Source organism: Erythrolamprus reginae, chromosome 3, assembly GCF_031021105.1.
Source record: "Erythrolamprus reginae isolate rEryReg1 chromosome 3, rEryReg1.hap1, whole genome shotgun sequence".
In the NCBI taxonomy this organism is placed as follows: Eukaryota; Metazoa; Chordata; class Lepidosauria; order Squamata; family Dipsadidae; genus Erythrolamprus; species Erythrolamprus reginae.
Window position 1 is genome coordinate 135,704,814 of NC_091952.1, and position 21,892 is coordinate 135,726,705.

The following is a 21,892-nucleotide window of genomic DNA, read 5'->3' on the forward strand; positions in this document are numbered from 1 at the left end:
AAAACACCATCTGCACATGCGCAGATGGTGTTTTTACTTCCGCAGCGCTACTTCACGAAAACCCGCTCGTTGCGGGGGGTCCTGGAACGGAACCCTCGCAACGAGCGGGGGATCACTGTATTGTAATTGTTATGATTTAATTTAGATGAACCAAAATACTTACCACTTATTTGTTTTTCTGATTTTAAAAATAGCGCCGGAGGACTTACCCGCCGGCGGCGTTTGCAGGGCCCATGGCGGCCGCCATCTTTGTTCTCGGGCGAGAGTTGGGCCTGCTGAGGCCCGGCTGCTGATTGGTCCGGGCGGGGCCTGCTCGCCCTATTTAAGGGCGAGCGGGCCCGAGGCTCTGCCTTTTCGCCCGGACCATTGCCACGAGCAGACGCTTGTCAGTTCTGCTCGCGGCGGCCATTTTGTGTGCGGCCTCGTGCGCGGCCGCCATTTTGTGGCCTGTCTTGGTGGGCGAGAAGGCCTCTCGCAGTGTCGGCGGCATCGTGGGCGGCAGGAGCTGCTTTTTCAAGTGGCGGAGCCAGCATCGGCTGAGCTCTGCTCCGGTTTGACCCTCCGGTTGTCCCCGGGATCGGGGGCGTGTGGGGGGTGCCCTTTGGGGGGGTGCGGCCTGGTCTCCCCTTCGTGGTTGGGGGGGTGTTGTTTCGCGCCATAAGGGCCATTGGGTAGGCTAGTTCCTCCAGGCCCCCTTGCTGTAGCGGTGGGCAGTGAGGCCTTGCTCCCACTGCTGGGGGGGGGGGATTGGCCTTTTTTCGTGTTAGGCCTACTGTGCTTAGGCCGGCCTTGCTCCCGGCTCAGGCCTTTTTTGGGTCAGGTTATAATATTGTGTTATATTAACTGTGAAGGTATGGCCCCAAAGAAGAGGCAAGCTCGGGCCCCCCCGGCCCAACCGGTGGTGCGGCCTAGGAGGGCTTTGAGGCCTTCTGCCCGGGCTTGGGCTGGTATGGGGTGGTCCCGTCTGAAGGGGCGGTGGGATTTATGCCCACAGCCCCTCAACCCGAGGTTTCTCCCTCTCTCTCTTGGGTCAGGGTCCTGGAGAGGCTTGATGACCTGGAGCGCTGGTGGTCCGGAACGGGCCCAGGCGGGCTCCCCCTGGCTGCATCGGCGGCCTGGGGAAGGGATCCAGAAGAAGAGGCGGCCCAGGCCAGGCAGATGGCCCAGACCGGGCAGATGGCCCAAACCGGGCAGATGGCCCAGACCGGGCAGATGGCCCAAACCAGGCAGATGGCCCAAACCGGGCAGATGGCCCAGGCTGGGCAGATGGCCCAGTCGGGGCAGATGTTGACATTCCAGGGCCCCGCTCGTATGGGCCCTCCGTGGATGTCCTCCACCCCATTTGGGGCAGGTGAGGTTGCACCACACTTAGCCAATACATCGCTCCTCCCCGTGCGGGGTCCGGGGTTTAGCCCGCCTGCATTGGGAAGTGGCAGTAGTTTTTTGGGGTCCGCTCTAGGCACATGTGGTCAAGTTTGGGCCCTGCCGGCCCCGCCGGCTGTAGCTCCGAGGGTGGCTTTCCCACCTGGGGCAGGGGTGGGGGGTTGGATCCCTCCTGCTCCTGCTATTATGCCCCCGCCCCCTTTAGTGTATCCACCGGGACTAGGGGTGCTGGGAACGGGGGTCTCCACCGTGTGGGACCCGTTCGCCAGCATCAAGCCCGGGGCCATCCCTTGTGGGTTGCCTGCTACACCGTTAGGGTACCACCTCCACCCATCGGTGAAGGAGGCAATTTGGCGGGGGGAGTATGTGGACCTCTTCTCTCTATTAAATAGGGAGGTCCCCAAGCAGGACAAAGATGTCGTGCCCAGGGAAAAGGTGAAGAAAACGAAAGTCACAAAGTGTTTCAGCTCTTGGCTGTACGCTTTCTTGACTTTCGCATCTGTAGTGATTCAGAGGCAGCCGGCTAGGGCTGCTGCTCTGCTTAAATACATTGATTTAATTGCCAGGGCTAACTTCGAGTACGGTGGTACCATTTGGAGGCATTACGATAAGGGGTTTCGGATGCGCATAGTCCATGACCCTTCCTTGCCCTGGGATATGGTGGTCCCAGACGTGTGGTTCCAGGCCACTTATATGTCCGGCAAGGAAGGTTGTGACAGGACCGACAGCGGTCACTTCATGGAAGAGGAGCCCGTGTCTTCCACGCCAGCCAAGGCGGCTGCGGGGGGGCGGGGAGAGTCTTCGGAGAGGGGCGGCATACAAATCCAAATAATAAATAAAAATAATAAAAAAGGCTTCCCAGGCGTGCCATGAGTTTGCCGCAAAGGGGGCGTGTTTTCGTCCCTTTTGCAGGTTTAAGCATGCATGCGGTAATTGTGGGGGGAACCATGCCTCTTCCGTGTGTCCCCGCCTCAAGAAGGGGGCGGAAAAGAAGTTTTGGGGTCCCCCAAAGCCTCCCCCACCAGCTGGGGGTAAAGGGGCCCAGCCCAATTAATTTACAAGTGCTGGAGGGTTGGTTAAAAGACTACCACCCTCGCTCGAGAGCGGCCGCTCTCTTGCTAGGATTCTCTAAGGGATTTAGGATCCCTTACGTGGGGGTTAGGAAGGCCTTCATGTCCGACAACCTCAGGTCGGTTGTGGGACATGAAGACATTGTTAGAGAAAAGATTCGGAAGGAGGTGGCCGAGGGCAGGGTCCTTGGGCCCTTCCCGGAGCCGCCCTTCCCGAATCTTAGGGTGCCCCCCTAGGTGTGGTCCCCAAAAAGGGGAGTGGTGAATTTAGGTTGATTCACCATTTGTCTTTTCCAAAAGGGGAGTCAGTGAATGATTGCATTCCTGACGAGCTTTGTTCAGTCCGGTACTCATCCTTTGATGCTGCCGTGGCTATGGTTAGGAAGTGTGGGGTGGGAGCCCTTATGGGTAAATGTGACATTAAGTCGGCATTCCAGCTCCTCCCCATACACCCAGATGACTTTGAGCTGTTGGGCTTCCATTTTGAGGGAGGTTATTAGGTGGACAGAGCTTTACCCATGGGTTGCTCTGTCTCGTGCTCTCTTTTTGAGAGCTTTAGTACCTTCTTGGAATGGGCGCTCAGGAGACACAGTGGTCTGGGTTCGGTCGTTCACTACCTTGATGATTTCTTGTTGGTGGGGCCTGCGTGTTCGGAGCAATGTTTTGCTCTAATGCGGGACTTCGCAGCCCTTTGTGCTCAGTTGGGGGTGCCTTTAGCCTCCGAGAAGACCGAAGGCCCCGCTACCAAGATTACCTTCCTCGGTATTGAATTGGACTCAGAGGAGCAATCTTCTAGATTGCCCCTCGATAAGTTACTTAAAATTAAAGGGAAGCTTGATGAGGTTCTTGGCTGCCGGAAGGTCACTCTCCGGCAGCTCCAGGAACTGGCCGGGATACTCAATTTCGCCTGTCGGGTTGTGGTTCCAGGCAGGGCTTTTTCAAGGAGATTGTACAACGCGATGAAGGGGCTCCGTTTGCCCCATCATCGTACCCGCCTCTGCGCGGGGTTCAGGGCTGACCTCCGCGTGTGGCAGGAGTTCTTGGACAGGTTTAATGGCTTGTCTTTTTGGAGGCACGAGCTTCTTTTGGAAGCGGAGTTGCAGCTCTGCTCCGATACTGCGGGGACTTGCGGTTTTGGGGTAGTGTTAGGTGACCAGTGGTGCTGGTCGGCGTGGCCTCCGGAATGGAGTGCTCTTCTCTGGTTAAGGACCTAACTTTCTTAGAGCTCTTACCCTTGATAGTGGCCTTAGAGCTTTGGGGGGAGCAGTTTAGGGACAAGATTGTGCATTTTTGGTGCGACAACCTAGCGGTTGTCCATGTGGTGAATGCCCTGTCCTCTAAGAGCGACAGGGTCATGTAGCTTGTCCGCCATTTTGTGCACAGGTCCTTGTCCCTAAACACGTTGTTTTTGGCTAGGCATGTCCCCGGGTTGGATAACGGGGTCGCTGACGCCTTGTCCCGTGGTCAGTTGTCCAGGTTTCGGACCCTGGCCCCGTGGGCTCGAGAGTCGCCGGAGGCGTTCCCCGGCCACCTTTGGAGTCTGGGGGGGCTCCCGAGCAGTGGAGTGTAAAGGTCTGCTGGGCTACTGCCCTCTCTGTGGTGCCTGGCACTCTGGAGGCTTAGCAGCAGACAGGTGCAGAGTTCGGGGAGTTCAGGCAGGATACGGGTTACCCCTATAACTTGCCTGCCCCAGTTGTGTACCTGGCCATATTTGTGTCCAGCTTAGGCAGTGTGGCCTTTCAGTTAGGACTTTGAGGCCCAGGTTGGCCGGCCTCGCCTTTTGTCTAAAGCGGGGGCTGGTTTGTTGATTTATGGTGACTTCCGCATGGTGAAGATGCGGGAAGGCTGGGCCAGGGCCTGACCGCAGGTTGCTAGGTCCTTTTGGCCTTCCATCTCATTGCCTTAGTCGGGTGGGTTCTGGAGTACAGGGTTTGGCCAGGCCAAGCGTGGATCCCGCCGCTTGGGGAACGCTCGTTCCGTGGTGGCGCCGCCTCTAGTGCGGTGACGGCGTTCTCGATACAGAGGATTCGGGGATGCCGACCGCCGGCGGTTGACGGCCTGTTTTAGGGTACGAACGGCCAGTTGAGGGTCTGAGGTAAGATCTTAGGCCAGGGCTCCCTTTGGTCCCCTTCTATTCAACCCCGCCAGGACGCGACCGACGGTGTTGCTTTGGGTCATTGTGCTCCACTGACCACTCAGCAACTAGGTACCGCCGGGAAGTGGGACCCTGCCGTCGCGGTGGCTGGGTCATTGTTGCCTGGTTGGGGAGGAGGGGTGTGCGGTGGGACGGGTGTTTCTACCGCTATGGCTGGGAGGGCGGCATCCCATTGCTGCGCCCAGGTGGTCCTGGGAGGGCGGCATTCCATTGCTGTGCCCAGGTGGTACTTGGAGGGCGGCATCCCATTGCTGCGCCCAGGTGGTCTTGGGAGAGCGGCATTCCATTGCTGCGCCCAGGTGGTACTGGGAGGGCGGCATACCATTGCTGCGCCCAGGCGGTGCTGGGTGGGTGGCATCCCATGGCTACGCCCAGTTGTTCGGGGAGGGCGGCATCCCATTGCTGCACCCCAGTCGCTGGTCTTGCTCTTCGGGCAAGGACCGGTACCTGCTTGGGGGTCTGTAGGGGACCTGCCAGGCTTGCGGAAGCCTGCGGTGGCTTCACGCTGTGTGGCCCGCCATGCATGTGGTGCGGTCTTCAATCCTCTCGGGGATCTTTGTGGGTCGCCATTTCCCTTAGGGCCATTCACCGGGTCAGGTGTAGAGGCAATAAGGCCCTGGGAAGGGTAGTCAGGGACTCAGGTGGGGTTGTAGTGGCCCATCCCCTCATCACTGTAGATCGGCCGTGGCTTTACCGGGCCGATGGCGTTCACCTGTCAGAACAGGGGAACGCCATTTTCTTACAGGACCTGCAGCGGTCTCTGCGTGAGCTGGCGCAGCTAGAGGGGGGAGTTGGGGGCCAAGATAGAGATCTAACCCCCGTTCCGTGGCAGGTTAGGGGCAGAAAACTGGGTGGTGGTCTAGCAACTGGTGTTCTCCCTTGGGCATCTTTGGGGATGATTGACAGGTTCTCTCCAAGCTTGTGGTGGAAGCGACCTGAGCAGTTGGGGGGGACCTGTCTTTGGGTCACGCACCTTTAAGTCCCCTGTTAGGGGTTAGCCGGCATGACCCCCCTCATGCAAGGCATGGCAGGGTCTCAGGTGAGGGAGGGGTTCCTCACCTGGACTAGCACCGAGCTACGCCCATAAGTTGCCCAGGAAGTTTATGTGACGTAACTTTTCCGCCCCGGAAGCAATTGTTTGACCCTGCAGGTCCATTGTTTGGGTCATAGTAGTTATGCAAATTTTATGCTGATTTATGCTAATTTATTTGAATAAATTATGCTAATTTAATTTAATAAAAATGACCCAGTTAAATCCAGCTCTTGTGTCCGTGTCGTTACTCCACCTCTCCTGCAATAGCGCCGGAGGACTTACCCGCCGGCGGCATTTGCGGGAGGGGCCGGGAAGACACCGGACCCCATTGCGGCCGCCATCTTTGTTCTCGGGCGAAGTCTCGCGACGCAAGACTTCGCCCGAGAGTTGGGCCTGCTGAGGCCCGGCTGCTGATTGGTCCGGGCGGGGCCTGCTCGCCCTATTTAAGGGCGAGCGGGCCCGAGGCTCTGCCTTTTCGCCCAGACCATTGCCACGAGCAGACACCTGCCTGCCCTCCCTATTTTACAGTGTGCTAAGGTGGGTCGCCCATAGGGGGGCCGAATGGGAATTTTTTGCGGCTCTGCCTGTTCGCAGGGCTGTTTTTTCGCCCATTCCACACTGGGATGATGGATGTGTGGTTAGGGGGTGCTTGCATTTATTAGGCTGATTGGCTTACCTTTGGTCATTTGGGTAGGCAGGTTAGGGGCGGAAAACTGGGTGGTGGTCTAGCAACTGGTGTTCTCCCTTGGGCATCTTTGGGGATGATTGACAGGTTCTCTCCAAGCTTGTGGTGGAAGCGACCTGAGCAATTGGGGGGGAACCTGTATTTGGGTCACGCACCTTTAAGTCCCCTGTTAGGGGTTAGCCGGCGTGACCCCCCTCATGCAAGGCATGGCAGGGTCTCAGGTGAGGGTCCCTCACCTGGACTAGCATCGAGCTACGCCCATAAGTTGCCCAGGAAGTTTATGTGATGTAACTTTTCCGCCCCGGAAGCAATTGTTTGACCCTGCAGGTCCATTGTTTGGGTCATAGTGGTTATGCAAATTTTATGCTGATTTATGCTAATTTATTTGAATAAATTATGCTAATTTAATTTAATAAAAATGACCCAGTTAAATCCAGCTCTTGTGTCCATGTCGTTACTCCGCCTCTCCTGCAAAAACTTAGCAATGTGTGAGATACTATTATTTGCCTCATACAGCAGACGCGACACAATTCACCTCACAGATGTATGAAGGCAGCACAATTTAAACCAATATTTCCAGTATCTGAAAGGGGCTCTTGTGCCCACATAGAACATCTTCCAGCCATCAAAATATTAGTCCAGATTGTGAGGGAGGCCCTGGAGCAGCTCTGAATGAAGACAAGAGGCTGCTTCTCTGTTAAAAGTGAGAACTGTGCTCCTTTGTAAAACCTTTTTAAAGATGGCTTTGTTTGCCCCTTGACATAGTGAAAGTCAGCTTGGTAAAGGCTACTAGACATTCAGCCTGTAACGCTAGCCAGTGTAAACAGAATCAATCCATCAATTCAGCTGTCCTAATATTTTGTATTATATTGTTGTCAAAAAAGTTAATCATCATTGGATTAGATTGTTTATCAGGCATACAGTACAAAAATATCAGCAATCAACATTTACGTTGTATAAAGTTTTTAGTGTTTTCCAAAGATCAAACATAAGCTGGAAGCTGGCCAGCTAATAATTGCAGTGCATTATTTTCCCTGTCAAGGAGATTTGGTTCAATATGGTCTTCATTACATAAAAAGACTTACGGGTTGACTTTGTTTTTTTTCTTTTCATTGATTTCTTTCATCATGGTTTTGGGTGGAGGCAATTTACACAAACCTGAAAGGAAAGACAATGTTTCAGCAATATTTCAGAAAGGTGTTGTTATTTTTTTTGCACCAAAGCAAGTAAATGATAACCTTAATGGAATATTATTACCAAACAAAAAACAGGCTGTCTTTCAAAAAAAGATGTAGAAAATAAAAAAAATGCCCAAATGGAAATGATAATGATACATTATCATGTAATTGGATTAAAATGACACTTGAAGGTGTGTTTATTTTCCTTACAGATATATTCTGAGAATTGAAATAGATGTAAGTTGCCACCCCAAGGCTTCTTACTACAAATTTTACCTTAATCTTAAAAAAAAACCACCATCCAAACACTGACAAGTGAAACTAGTTGCAGCCTCTGATTTGGTGAATTGGCCTCCCCTTCCTGCATCTCAACTCTGTAAACAAGAGTGAAGAGATAAAGTAAACAAATGGCTTTAAGGAGATAGAAGTTAGAAGTTGGTGCCTCAGTTTGTTTGTTTGTTTGTTTGTTTGTTTGTTTGTTTGTTTATGTATGTATGTATTTATTTATTTATTTATTTATTTATTTATTTATTTATTTATTGCAATACACAATAAGAGTTTTAGTGGGTATATATATATATACATACACACACACATAGTAAAATACATGATGAAGGTTATAGATCAGATACTCATAGTAAAATACATCTATGAAAGAATAGAAAAGAAGATTTAGTAATAGAACATATCAATGAAAGAATAGAAGAAGAGATATAGGAATAGAAGAAAGGTAAAGGAGATATAGGAGAGCAAAAGGACAGGGGATGGAAGGCACTCTAGTGCACTTGTACTCACCCTTTACTGACCTCTTAGGAATCTGGATAGGTCAACCGTAGATAATCTAGGGGTAAAGTGTTGGGGGTTTGGGATGACACTATGGAGTCCAGTAATGAGTTCCACGCTTCGACAACTTGGTTACTGAAGTCATATTTTGTAAAATATGTCAAGTTTGGAGTGGTTAATATTAAGTTTAAACTCTGTTGTGTATTCTTGTGTTGTTGTGGTTGAAGCTGAAGTAGTCACCGACAGGCAGAACATTGCAGCATATGATCTTGTGGGCAATACTTAGATCTTGTTTAAGGTGTCTTAGTTCTAGGCTTTCTAGGCCCAAGATTGAAAGTCTAGTCTCGTAGGGTATTCTATTTTGAGTGAAGGAATGAAGGACTCTTCTGGTGAAGTTTCTTTGGACATTTTCAAGGGTGTTAATGTCTGAGATGCGATATGGGTTCCAAACAGATGAGCTGTACTCGAAGATGGGTCTGGCATAAGTTTTGTAAGCTCTGGTAAGCAGTGTGAGATTGCCAGAGCAGAAGCTACGTAGGATTAGGTTTACAACTCTTGAAGCCTTCTTGGCTATGTTGTTGCAGTGGGCTTTGGCACTTAAATCTTTTGTTATTAGTATACCGAGGTCTTTCAGTTCATATTTGAAGTTCAGATTCTTCTTCCCAATGTGTAGGACAGAGCATTTGCTAGTTGATATTTGGAGTTGCCATGTGTTAGACCATTCAGAAACAGAGTTCAGGTCTTTTTGGAGAGTAGTTGTGTTATCGGTGGTGTTGAAGAGTTTTACATCATCGGCGAAGAGGACACAGTTGCTTGTGATGTAATCGCAAAGGTCATTGATGGAGTGAATGAAGAACGTTGGTCCCAGTACACTACCTTGGGGAACACCGCTTTTAACTGGGATGGGGCTTCCTAATTTTACCACTTGTTGTCTGTTTGACAGGAATGCTGTAATCCAGCTATGGAGGGATCCTGAGATGCCATAGGATTTGAGTTTTAGGAGTAGTTTGTCATGGACCACTGAATCAAAGGCTTTGCAGAAGTCGATATAAATTGCATTTATAGATTTCTCTTGATCTAGATGAGTTGTCCATATATTTTTGCAGTGGAGGAGCTGCAGGTTGCAGGATAGTTTTTTTCTGAAACCAAATTGTTTGTTAGAAAGCAAATTATTAGTTTCTAGATGGAGAGTAATTGATTTATTTATAATTGATTCCATGACTTTGCATGGGATGCAGAATAGTGAAATTGGTCTGTAGTTATCGACAAGAGATGGGTCTCCTTTTTGAAGATGGGGATGACCATTGCTTTTGACCATAGCTTAGGAAGTGTGCTGGTTCTGAAGGATTTTTCGAAAATTATGCTTAGTGGTTCAGCTATGGCAGAAGAGAGCTTTTTTAGGAAGTAAGCACATAGACCGTCTGGTCTGACTGGTAGAGAAGGTTTAAGGTCACGTAATGCTTTTTCAACTCGGTCTTCAGTGAAGTCTACTTGGGTTAGGTCGTTCAGGGAGTTTGAGGTGCGATTGATGAAATTGGGGGATGAGCCATTGCTGTTAACAAAGACAGTGCCAAAGAAAGAGTTGAGGAGGTTGGCTTTGGATGAATCATTGTGGTATTCTTTGTTGTTGGGTTCTTTGAGAGGTGGGATAGGTCTAGAGTCTTTGAGTTTATTGTTGACAAAGTTGTAGAAAGCTCTATTAGATTTGGTGCGTAGGAGGTTTTCCTCTTGTTTGCTGTAGTAGTTAAGGCATTCTGCTTTTATTTGATTGCAAATGCTTTTATATCGGCATCTGAAGTATGTAATAGGTGCAACAGTAATGTGTGGCAAATCCCATCATTACTAATTCACGTGTGTGCTCATGCGTACACATAACACTTCTGTGCAGAAGTGTCTGGGGCAGGTTGATGGAGCCTCCCACCATCTCTGCTACTGGTTTGGGGATGTGGACCATGCTGGTAGCAACCCACCACTGGGGTGCAACTTCCTTGGAAAGGAAGGTTTTCTGGAAATTGAATGGAAATATATGAAATTAGAATAGCCCCCTTAAAGGCAGAAAAAGGTGAACTCGCTTGAGTAAGCAGAGCCAAGTAGCACACAAGATGAACACAAGTTTGTATTTAATAGATTAATAAAGTAGGATAATTTCAAAAACTAAACAACAAGAGAAAATCCTCTAAGTCAAAAATATAAAAATGTATAGAGCAGTGATAGTGAACCTTTTAGACACCGAGTGCCCAAACTTCATGTGTGTGCATCTCCAAACTGAAAGGTGTGTGTCTGAATGCGTACATGCACCATAATGCACGCATGCAGTAAAGGGCAGGTTTTCACGGCCCTACTGGAATGCTCCGGTGAGGAGGGGGTGTGTGCGCACATGTGTGGGTGCGCACGTGTGCCCCTCAGCTTGTTGTGCATGCACAGATGCTGAAGCACATGCACAATTTTTCCAATTTTTGGCATTTCCTTGCTTCTGCGCATGCAGAAAAGTCAAGCAACTGAAAAATGGCACCTCCCCCTCCTGCTCTGGCCATGCAGCTGTGCTCTCCCATGCAGCAGCAGGCATCTCTCACCGTGGAGATGGGACGACTCACTCGGCCACCCTATCGCTGCAGCCTGAGATGCCTGCTGCAGTGCGGGAGAGTATAGTGGAACTCAGGCTGGCTGCCACTGTTGTTTCACTCGGCATTTCATTGCTTCCATGGTGGAAACAAGAAAATGCCAAGTGAAGCTCCAACAACTGTGGCAGCTGGCCCAAGCTCTGCTGTGCTTTCTCGTGCTGCAGCAGGCAACTCAGACTCACTCACCCATCCCATTGCCATGGCCTGAGCTGCTGGACTCCATTACAGCTCCCTTTGCTTTGCCTTCTCCTCAGAAGTGTCACTGGCCAGCCCTTCTCCTAGTTATTGGAGCCCCTCCATTTCCAGGCTTCGGCCCTCCCTGGCACAGCCCCCGGGATTCCTGCGGCACTTGTCTCTTCCAAGAGTGGGGCGAAAGAGAGGCGGGCTTGGATGGTTTGGAGATCTTTCTCTGCTGCTTTGGCCACTGCCCAGGCCCCATTCTGCCCAACCAGCAGCCATCTTGCTCTCAGCAGGCTTTCCTGGGCCCTGACCAGCAAAGCTCAGCATCCTCCTTGGCACCTGGGCAGAGCCATGGATGGCACCATCGGGGTCCATGGAGGGAGTCCAGAGCCAGGCCAAGCAGAAGCGCCAGCCCAGTGGCCGGCAGCTTGCATGGTCCTGGGGCTCCCTCCACCGCCTTCCCCACCATGGAGCAGCAGGGTAGGGATATGGGAAGGAGGGCAGCCCATGCGTCAAACCACATCAGGCCATCAGCCTGCAGAAGTGGGCATGGGTTGAGGGAAGATCTGGCTCGGTGGAGGAGCACTCTATCTGCTCCCCTCGCCCTCTGAGCAGCAGCCAATTCACCCGGGTCTGGGCTTGGTGGAGAGTGGCATTGGGCTGGGCCTCCAGCGCTGTGGTCCCAAAGGCCACGAGTTCTTGGGGCAGCTGCCATCACCACTCCAAGAGAATGCAGCATGCTGTGGAGCCAGAACTGGGTGGGGGGCGCTGGTGCTGCTGGCTGGGGTGGTCAGATTCGGCTGCTGAACATGCACAGAAGCTGAATCTCACACAAATGTCCCTCACACCTTGGGAGTTTGGCAAAAATTGCTGATTCTAGTGCATGCCTGGTGCGTGCACACTCAGCAGTGATGGAATTGAATTCCATACTGTCCCCCCTGCTGCCCATACTTGCACGCATGCGCAGCAGAGACTCAAAGATCAGCTGGCTGGTGGGAGTTGGGACATCAACAATACCAGCAGCATGGCAAGAGGTAAGATCTTTTTCTTTCATGTGCTTGTGTTTCATCATTTTTATGGAAACAGAAGATCATGAAAGAAATGCCATGGAGATCTGACCTGGGGTGATGGTCAGCAGAGAGGGCTCTGAAAGCCACCTCTAGCATGCATGTGATAGGTTTGCCGTCACAGGTTTAGAGGATGTAACCACTAAGGACAAGTAAGTATCTATCTAGTTAGTGTTTCAGAAGGGGGTATTTTTTGGAGTATATGGCGCACCGTATAAGATGCACCTTAATTTTGGGGGAGGAAAATGGGGGTGGGATCTGTCTGTCAGATATTCATCTGGCTAGTTTCCTTAGTCTGGTAAGCTTCAGCACATTATTTTATCTCCTGATTAGAGCCTTTAAAAAACCTTATTTGGAGAGAGTAACAACGAAAGAACCTGCAAGAGCTGGGAATATCGTTAGCACCTTGTTTGGACTAGAAAGAAACTTATTCGGAGAAAGTAGAGCTATTTAAAAAAGCCTGCAATGACTTAGGGCTGGAAAAACAGCCTTCGGAGAAAGTAACAATGAAAAAGCCTGCAAGTAAGAGCTGGAAAGATAATTAGCACCTAGTTAGGGCTGAAAAAGGCTACATTCAGAGCCCAAATTTTCAGCCTCTTTTAGAGAGGAAAAAGGTGTATCTGATACTCTGAAAAATACGGTAATTATTAACTTCTGAGATATGATAGTAATACCATTGTCAGTAATGGCCTTGGTCGAGCTGGTTATCTACTGTTTGTCTATGATGGTACTGAAAGCAAGCTGGTTACTCTTGGTGGGAAGTTACTATCAAAAAATACCTAGTTTAGTTTTTATCATCACTCTGTTGTCCAGAGTGGAGCCGTGGCAGTAGAGCAGGAACCATTTAAAGGGTGAAGGGATTAACTGGCCTCCCTTCAGCTAGGAGGCTAACAAATTTGTTTTTGATTCACAAATACTACCTGCATGACATATCAGGAAGAATAATCTCCATTCAGGGGGGTACAGTTCACAACCAGTTTTGGTGCAACTTCCTGAAGATGGTGGGGTCCTCCCAAGGCCTGATTTCCACGTTTCTCCAAACCACCAATGGGGCAGTTGAAAGAGCCAACACAATGGTGGAGGAGTACCTCTCTTGCTCTGTCTGATATCAACAAAAAGAGTGGGCTGAGTTAGTGCCATTTGCCAAAATGGTGTATAACAACACAGTGTACACCTCTTTCTGAGTAGCAAATGGAATTGACTTCATTCTGATACTTGAGTGCCCATGGGAGCCGCCCACTGAAATGAGTCTGCAAGAATGGCAACAGGTGTGGGAAAACATTCAGACAACCTTATGGGTGGTGGCTGACACAAAATACAAGCTGACAAGAAATTTCAGATGGGGGACAAAGGGTATCTTTCCATGAAATACACGAAGCTCAAGGTACTTGCCGGAAACTAGCCCCAAAGTTCCTAGGGCCATTCCCAATCATAAGAGTCATCCACCCAGTTACAGTGAAACTCAAACTCCCTCCACTGTTAGGCAAAAGCAACCCATAGCAGCCTCCCAGTCCAGGCACCCCATCCTATCTGGGTGGGAGGGAAATGGCACTATGAGATAGACCAGATTCTATATTCTGATAAGTACAGGGGCTGACTATAATACCTGATGCAGTGGACCCTGTTGTGGTCCACCAGCAGCCTGTGTAGCTTGTAGTGGATTCCACCAAAGAAGAGACTGGTGTGGAGATGTGCCAGTGGCTTGTGCAGCTGTCACCTGAGTCAGACAGTGAGGAAGCTGGATAGGACTTAGTGCCAGAGGCAGAGATTCAGCCAGGGCCTTCAGAGCCTCCTGAACCTCCCATTAGAGACGAGGAACAAGAGGAGTAGCCTATTCTTAATGCACGGGCACAGAGAGCTGCCAAAAGGCAGGAGCGGTTCCCCAGGAGGAGGTCTCCTTGAGAGTAGGCTTGCCTATTTAAGGGATGACAACACAGGCAACAACTTGCAGGGATTAACTTTTTTTCATATGCCTAATGTCAGCATTCCAACTAACATCTAAATTTAAATCAGAGTCCAAGGCAAATATTTCCTCAAAATTCCAATATATGCTTAGAGACATCTTGGCATGCCTTTGGAGAAACCCGGATCTGTTTTCCCCAGGATTTCTACTTCCAGGTTACAGTTCATTCTCCTGTGGATGAAGATGTCAACCCAGTGCACAGCAGCAGTAAAAAAAGCAAATTCCATGTTTGGCATGATTAGGAAGGGAATCGAAAATAAGTCAGTAAGTGCCTCTGTACAAATCGATGGTGAGACCACACTTGGAGTACTGTGTACAGTTCTGGTCACCACACCTCAAGAAGGATATAATGGAACTGGAAAAGGTACAAAAAAGGGCAACAGGAATGATAAAGGAAATGGAGCCGCTCCCTTATGATACCAGGTTGCAACGCCTTGGTCTCTTCAGCCTTGGAAGACGGCGTTTAAGGGGTAACTTGATTGAAGTGTATAAAATCATGCATGGGATAGAAAAGGTGGATAAAAAAAAATATTTTCTCTAACACAATACTAGGACAAGGGGACACTCCCTAAAGCTCATAGGTAAGAAAGTGAGAACAAATCAAGGGAAATATTTCTTCACCCAGAGGGTCATTTGTTTATGGAATTCACTTCCAGAAGAGGTCATGACAGCTGTCAGCCTTGATAGCTTCAAGGCAGGATTAGACAGATTCATGGATGCCAAGTGTATTGGTGGTTATTGAGGCAGGCAGGATTCCCTTGAGTACCATTTGTTGGGGATCATGGGAAATGGAGGGTCTTGCCTTCTCTTTCTGCTCAAGATACCCATGGACAATTGGTGGGCCACAGAATGCTGGACTCGATGGGCTTTGGCCTGATTCAGCATGGCTATTCTTATGTTTTTATGTACTGTCCCACATATACAAGTCTGTCAAATGGACCACTAATTTTCTGCCACCAGGTCCATACACACCAATCTTCTTCTGGCCTGGTGTTGGCAAAAGATGAGCTTGAAATTCTAAAAGGAATTTATTTTGTCTACTTCTAATTCCTCATGCAGCTGCCCCTCACCTCCTCCCACAGCAAGAAAAATTCCAAAAGAACATAACATAATGTGGCAGGCCAAAATTTCCAAGCATTCTGGCTTCAGCCTGACACTTTTGTGGTTTGAATTCAGAAACGTGTGCTCAGCTCTTGTTCTTTCTCTTGGCATTCTTCCTGCAAATTGCTTCAGGGTGATTTTGCCAACCAATGTAATCTTCCTGAAATCTCTAAGACTATTTGCTCACACTTGATTTATTATTTCATGGACCTTGCTGGCTGTTAATGAAGTTGGATTTACAACCAGTGTTCAACCAAGACTGTATTTGTGTTTGCTGATTACTGAGAAAGCTCATCAGTAGTCTTTAATTTGGTAAGCAAAGGTTTGGACAAAATTTGTGTGTGCTGCATTCTTTGTGGTTTGTAGCTGGTGCAAAACATAGCCCCTGTTGGAGGCCTTGTGGGTCTGAGCTGAGGACGTTAGCGCTCCCTGGTTGGTGCACTGGATCCATTGCCACAATCTAAGGAAACCAGGTGGAGGGGAGTCTGGCACACAGGATGGGGCTAACAGTGTCCTTTGCCTTCCAGATGTCATTCCAGTGGTGGGGGCTACTTATCAGTCCTTGGGTCAGCACTGGGAACTGCCAGCTGGTCTGAGCAGAGCAGCCATGACTGCTCACCATACCAGGAGATGCCAACTAAGTGGTGCATCTGCCATGCTCACTCGCCACACCGGAAACCGCACCTGCTAGCATTTCATCCTGTGCGCTGCAAAGCTGAGCAGTGCAGGGCCTCTGCAGGCTAAGGAGGACTTATGAGGTTGTGAGATGGCTCTGGTGGGTCCAGGACTCCCTGAAGCCTGCTACAGCTGGATGGGGGGGGAGGCCTGCACAGAACGGCAGCAGCATTCATGGCTCTCATGCTGAGCTGCAATGGCATCACCCAAGGACAACAAGTGAGGGGCAGGGAATTATAGGGGTGGGCCCAAGGGGTGGAGCTGTTGGGGTGGAGCGGACACTATTTAAAAGGTGGAGAAATTAACCATGTTAGAACTGATTTTGCCTGTTTGCTGTTTGTCACTCTGTACCAGTTGTTTACAGCATTTTGAATAAAGTTGGTCAGTAAACCATCTTTGGCTGTCTCTGAATTTCTTGCTAAAACCCGGAACATGACACAGCAGCATTTTACATATAAAATAGATATGCTCAAGGACTCATTAGATTATAGGGGTATCAAACTCATGTCGTCACTGTGGCATCATGTGATGTATCGGGACTTTCCCCCCCCTTTGCTAAACCAGGTGGGGATGGGGCCAGCACGTGACACATCTATCCCATGGGCCATGAGTTTGAGACCCCTGCATTAGGGGGTTGCAACTCAATCTACATACCATTAACGACTCGTGTGACCCAACGTGCTTGGATTTCCACAACTGGCATGATTGCACCAAATGCCCTGATGAAGCCCATAATGGCAAGTGTTGGTTTCTCCAGTTGAGGAAGGAAGATGTATTTGTACAAGGACGCATGACGGTTTTCAACCTTGAGGATTGATTCATCAATGAAAGGAAAAGAAGCTTTGTATCCAGTGGCAAAGACAACAATATCTACTTCCTCTGAATTGGGAGTATTTACAAACACAACAGCATTCTCTTTGAACTCTTTGATTGCAGGCATAATAGAGATCTTCCCAGTGATAATGCATGAAGGAAGTAAATCATTTATTATAGGTTCTCTCATCACAACCCTAGGAAGAAAAATAAATGCAATTATTAAGTAGCAGGCAAAGGAGATATCATATTTTTTGGAGTATAAGATTCACCCTTTCCCCCTCTAAAAGAAGGTGAAAATGTCAGTGCGTCTTATACACTGAATACAACTATTTTTTACTTCCCAAAGCCTCACCCCCATAGTTCCCTCTAAGTTGAGCAGTGAGCAATCGCTCACTTAAAAATCATCATCAACTCAGAGTTTTCCAAACCTGCCCAGAAGCCGAGAGGGAAAGAGTGAGAGGGAAGGAGAGAGAGAGGAAGAGAGAGAAACAGATAGAAAAAAGAGAGGAATGAAAAGAGAAAGAAAAAGAATGGGAGTAAGGAAGAGAGAAAGAAAATCAAAATCTAGTTTGAAACTAGCTCAACTATTTAAGTGGCATTTTGATATTGATAGAGTTGCCTTATTATGAGCTCACTGTTATAGACACAGTACAGTATTTTGTTTTGAAATTCTCTGAGGCAAAACAGGGTGGGTTTTTTGTTTGTTTGTTTGTTTGTTTGTTTGTTTGTTTGTTTGTTTGTTTATTTATTTATTTATTTATTTATTTATTTATTTATTTATTTATTTATTTATTTATTTATTTATTCTGTGCCGCCCAGTCCCGAAGGGACTGCCGCTCAGACACTATACTTTTCCACCCACCCACCCACCTCAAAAATTAGAGGGAACACTGCTCACCCCCACATCCTCCAAAAAGGGCCCATTTCTTTGCAAAATGGATTGTGTAGAGCAGTGATTTTCAACCTTTTTTGAGCCGCGGCACATTTTTTACATTTACAAAAACATGGGGCACATTTGGGGGGGTGGTCTAAAAAAGGTTTGGACAAAAAAATTCTCTCTCTTCCTCCCTTTCGCTCTGTTTCTCTCCCTTCCTCTTTTTTTCTCTTCCTTCTTTCCTCTTTTTTGCTCTCTTTCTCTCTCCCTCCCTACCTCCCTCTATGTCTTTCTCTCTCCCACCTTCCCTCCCTCTCTCTCTCTCTTGCTTTCTTTCTTTCTTGTTCTCTTTCTCTTGCTTTCTTTCTCTCTTTCTCTTGCTTTCTTTCTCTCTTTCTCTTGCTTTCTTTCTCTCTTTCTCTTGCTTTCTTTCTCTCTTTCTCTTGCTTTCTTTCTCTCTTTCTCTTGCTTTCTTTCTCTTGTTTTCTTTTTCTCTTGCTTTCTTTCTCTCTTTCTCTTGCTTTCTCTCTTTCTCTTTCTCTCTTTCTCTTTCTTTCTTTCTCTCTTTCTCTTGCTTTCTCTCTTTCTCTTTCTTTCTTTCTCTTCTTTTCTTTCTCTCTCTGAGCTTCGCGGCACACCTGACCATGTCTCGCGGCACACTAGTGTGCCACGGCACACTGGTTGAAAAACACTGGTGTAGAGGGTTTGGGAGACCTGCAGCGTGCCTGACGTTTTCTTGGCAAGAGTTTTTGGAAGTAGTTTGCCACTGCCTGCTTCCTAGGATTGGAATGGCAGTGGGGCACGGAATGGGGGGTTATTTTATTTTTATTATATTATATAATTTTATATTTTATTATATAATTTTATTAATTTATTATATGATACCCTCTTTTATTAGTTTTATCATTTTTTAAATTTGAGTTCTTATATTCTTGTAAGCCACCTTGTGACAGTGCTTCCCAAATAGTGGGGCGGGGCATGGAGAGATGCCAGGGATGGCACGTTTGACCCCAGGAATATGCGTGGTCCTTCTCAATTGATTCCCATAACCGAAAACAGGCTCAACTGAGTTCTGTGGGACTTACTCCTAGATAAGTGGGAGCAGCCTTCCCCAGCAAATAGTTTGCTTGCAACTTATAATAAGTAATATAATAAATATTAACACTAAAATTCCATTGGGGCTCAGATCAGAGAGTTGGGGGGGGGGCGTGAAACATTTACTTCTTCCCAGGCGGGCATCACAGAAAATAATTGCCAAGCACTGGGTTGCCATGTGTGAATAGGCAGCAATAGTTTACTTTACTTTAATATCATTGCACTTTGTACAAAGAAATTAAATGCCATCTTTAGTATAGATTATAAATATAAAAATAAAACACAACCACACACATACTATACAATTGAATTGAAAACCCAATATTGCATTATAGAGTAGAATTCAATATCATTACAATATAAATTTCATAAGCAAACAAAAACTTTATTATCTACCCATCTTTACTCTTTAATTTATTCCCAGTACCTGTCTTGGGGAATTAAGCCATAGTTTGCGTGGTTAAACCACTGGCTGGCTCTCTTTGCAATCAACCATGCTGTGATATGCCCAGGAAGGCTATTTCGGATAATATTCAAAAAACGACTTAGAAACACCATGTCCCAGGGATAGCCATTATCAAAAACACGGCTCAGTACCCAAGCACCTCTTTCTGTGCTGATCATCACCTAAAAATAGAAGAAAACAGAGCAGCAATCTGATATAAGCAAGAGTCTCAAGTCATATCTATACTTCACCACACAAAAATATTTAATAGTATTGTCTCAGTTTAGCTTTGGGACTCTTACCATGAAAACTTGCATTCGTTCATGCACCCACGCACCCATGCACTCACGCATGCATCCATGCATGCACCCGTCCATGCATCTGTCCCTGCATCCGTCCATACACCCGTCCATGCATCTGTCCCTGCATCCGTCCCTGCATCCATCCATGCATCTGTCCATGCATGCGCCCATGCGTCCACTCATTATTTCTCTCTCATATCCCATTCTCAGCCAGCTGGCCATTGGGTTTCCGAGGCATGCATCAATTTTTTCCCATGTAATTTCTATATACGCAACAAAAGTAAAGTAAATTAACATCCAGGCCCTGTTGCCTGGGAGATGAGCCAAAACATGGTTTTCTGAAAGGCCAGTATTTTGATAAATGGATTTCAGTTTGTATGCTGCCCAATTTAACAACTCTGGGCAGCTTATAATTACAAAAGAGAAATAACATGTACAGAAAAACTGATATAGAGAAATACATGACAGGAAGATTAACTTGGTACCAATTTTTTTTAAAAAACCAATTTATGCGGATTCTACAATTGCTGCATTACAATGTTTGGGAGAATAATCAGGCTTTAAAGGCTTTTCTGAATGTCATTGGAGTGTATAGATTTTAGGGGTGAGTGGCATTTCAGAGAGAAGGCAATGTGGTGGAGAAGGCATCTGTCTTGTACCCTGCAAGATGACAGTGTTTAATCAATGGGACCCAGAGGGCACTTAATGTGCCTGGTCAGCAAGAAATAACTAGAGGCTGTTCATATATCTAGGACAGGGGTGTCAAACTCACAGTGTCATGATGTGTATTGGGACTTTCCCCCCCTTCGCTATACCGGGCATGGGTGAGGCCAGTGTGTGATGCATCCAGCCCATGCAAATTTGACAGTCCTACTCTAAGAGGTGGCTGTTCTATAAAGCAAAGGCTGTGACAGAGAAGACATCTTTCCAGGACTCACCAGATAATACTTCAGGTAATCCTCAACTTCTGACCACAACTGAATTTAAAATGTCTGTTGATCATTCTTGCCACAGTTGTTAAATCAACCACTGCAGTTGTTAAGTTAAATGAATCTGGCTTCTCTAATGACTTTGCTTGTCAGAAGGTCATAAAAGGGGATCATATGACCCCCTGGGATGCTGCAACAATTGTGTAAGTGTAAAAAGTGATCATCAGTCACTAAACGAATCATTGAAAGTCAATACTTCATCAAGAGGACCCAGAATGTTCCCTCTGTGGCAAATGTAGTGAAAATATCAAGGATAGGCAGTCCCTCAAAACATCCTGGCCCCATGCAATGGATGGTTTAAAAATTGACAGCCAGTGCAGCTGATGCAATAGTGGTGTTACATGAGTGTGCTGTGATGCCCTCAGAACTGTATGTGCTTCTGCCTTTTAGATCAGCCCCCGTTTCCAAAAATTGTTCAGGGCAGCCCTGTTGCAGTAGTGGAAGTGGGAATTGACACATGTGACAGAGATCAGTGCCTCAAAGCTCAAGAATGGCTGTAACCAGACAAGATGTATTTCTGCAAAGGCTGTCTTGTTCTGTGAACAAGAGCTTTGAGTCCAGTAGCATCCCCAGATGCATCAACTCTAACCGGGTGATTGTAACCCCAGGCAGGGTTAAAAGTAGAAAATCATTAGATACCAAGGTTCCTAAAGCCTTGTCAGGGTTGAGCCAAAGCTGGTTCTTCCCTGATCAGACTAGACAGTCTCTAGGCACAGGGAGAACATTTTAGTTTCATCACTTGGATATCCTGGGCAGAGATGCATAACTCAATGCCTTTAGGATCCTGATGATACACTCAGCAGTTTCATTTATATATTGGAGTACTGCGGTCTTGTAATATCTGAAGGGTCTTAAGTTTACCCATAAGTCAAGTTAGTCATCAGTGGTCCCTGATTTTGCTGCTATATAAGATATAAGGTGGTATTCTCAGGGGGGGAAATTGAAGTGTTCAGATTACAGGTTGGTTTTTTGGGGAAGCTTGCAATTGCTGCTCTGTGTAGTTGGCATCTGAATATAATATTTTTTGTTCTTAGGCTTCTCCGTTCAATTTTCATCTGGTCTAATTTTGAGAGTTTTCACTATTGCTCATAGTGAAGAGAGAGAGAGAGAAAGAGAGAGAGGGGGGAGAGAGCATTAAGCTCTGAAGATAGTTAATGTATTTTATAGCATATGAAGAATCTCTCCATTGGCTACAGAAATAAAATATTCTGGAAATCTGGACATATTTTTTTTACACAAGATGGAGCTACCATTCCACTTAAAGCTTCAGATAATAATACAGAAAATCAGAATATTTCCTAAACCTTATTTCAATCAATTCCTCCGTATCTTGTTTTGAGACATACTGTATGAAGAAAAAAAGATTTTTCTACATCAAACAGTTGTATCAATCCAGTTGTTATTTATAGTTGTTGATCAATGTTGTTGATCAATATAGTTGTTGACCAATAGATGATTTACCAAACCTATCCTGGAA

The 21,892-nt window shown here is 47.3% G+C and overlaps 1 protein-coding gene across 1 annotated transcript in view; it reads right to left on the bottom strand.

The window, feature by feature from the left end:
- Nucleotides 1–21,892, bottom strand: part of LOC139164537 (flavin-containing monooxygenase 1-like) — a 43,381-nt gene that overhangs the window by 4,371 nt on the left and 17,118 nt on the right. Inside the window, 3 exon segments of the mRNA XM_070746808.1 lie at nt 7,412–7,484; nt 16,549–16,904; nt 19,107–19,306. Coding sequence (XP_070602909.1) covers nt 7,412–7,484; nt 16,549–16,904; nt 19,107–19,306 — 629 coding nt within the window.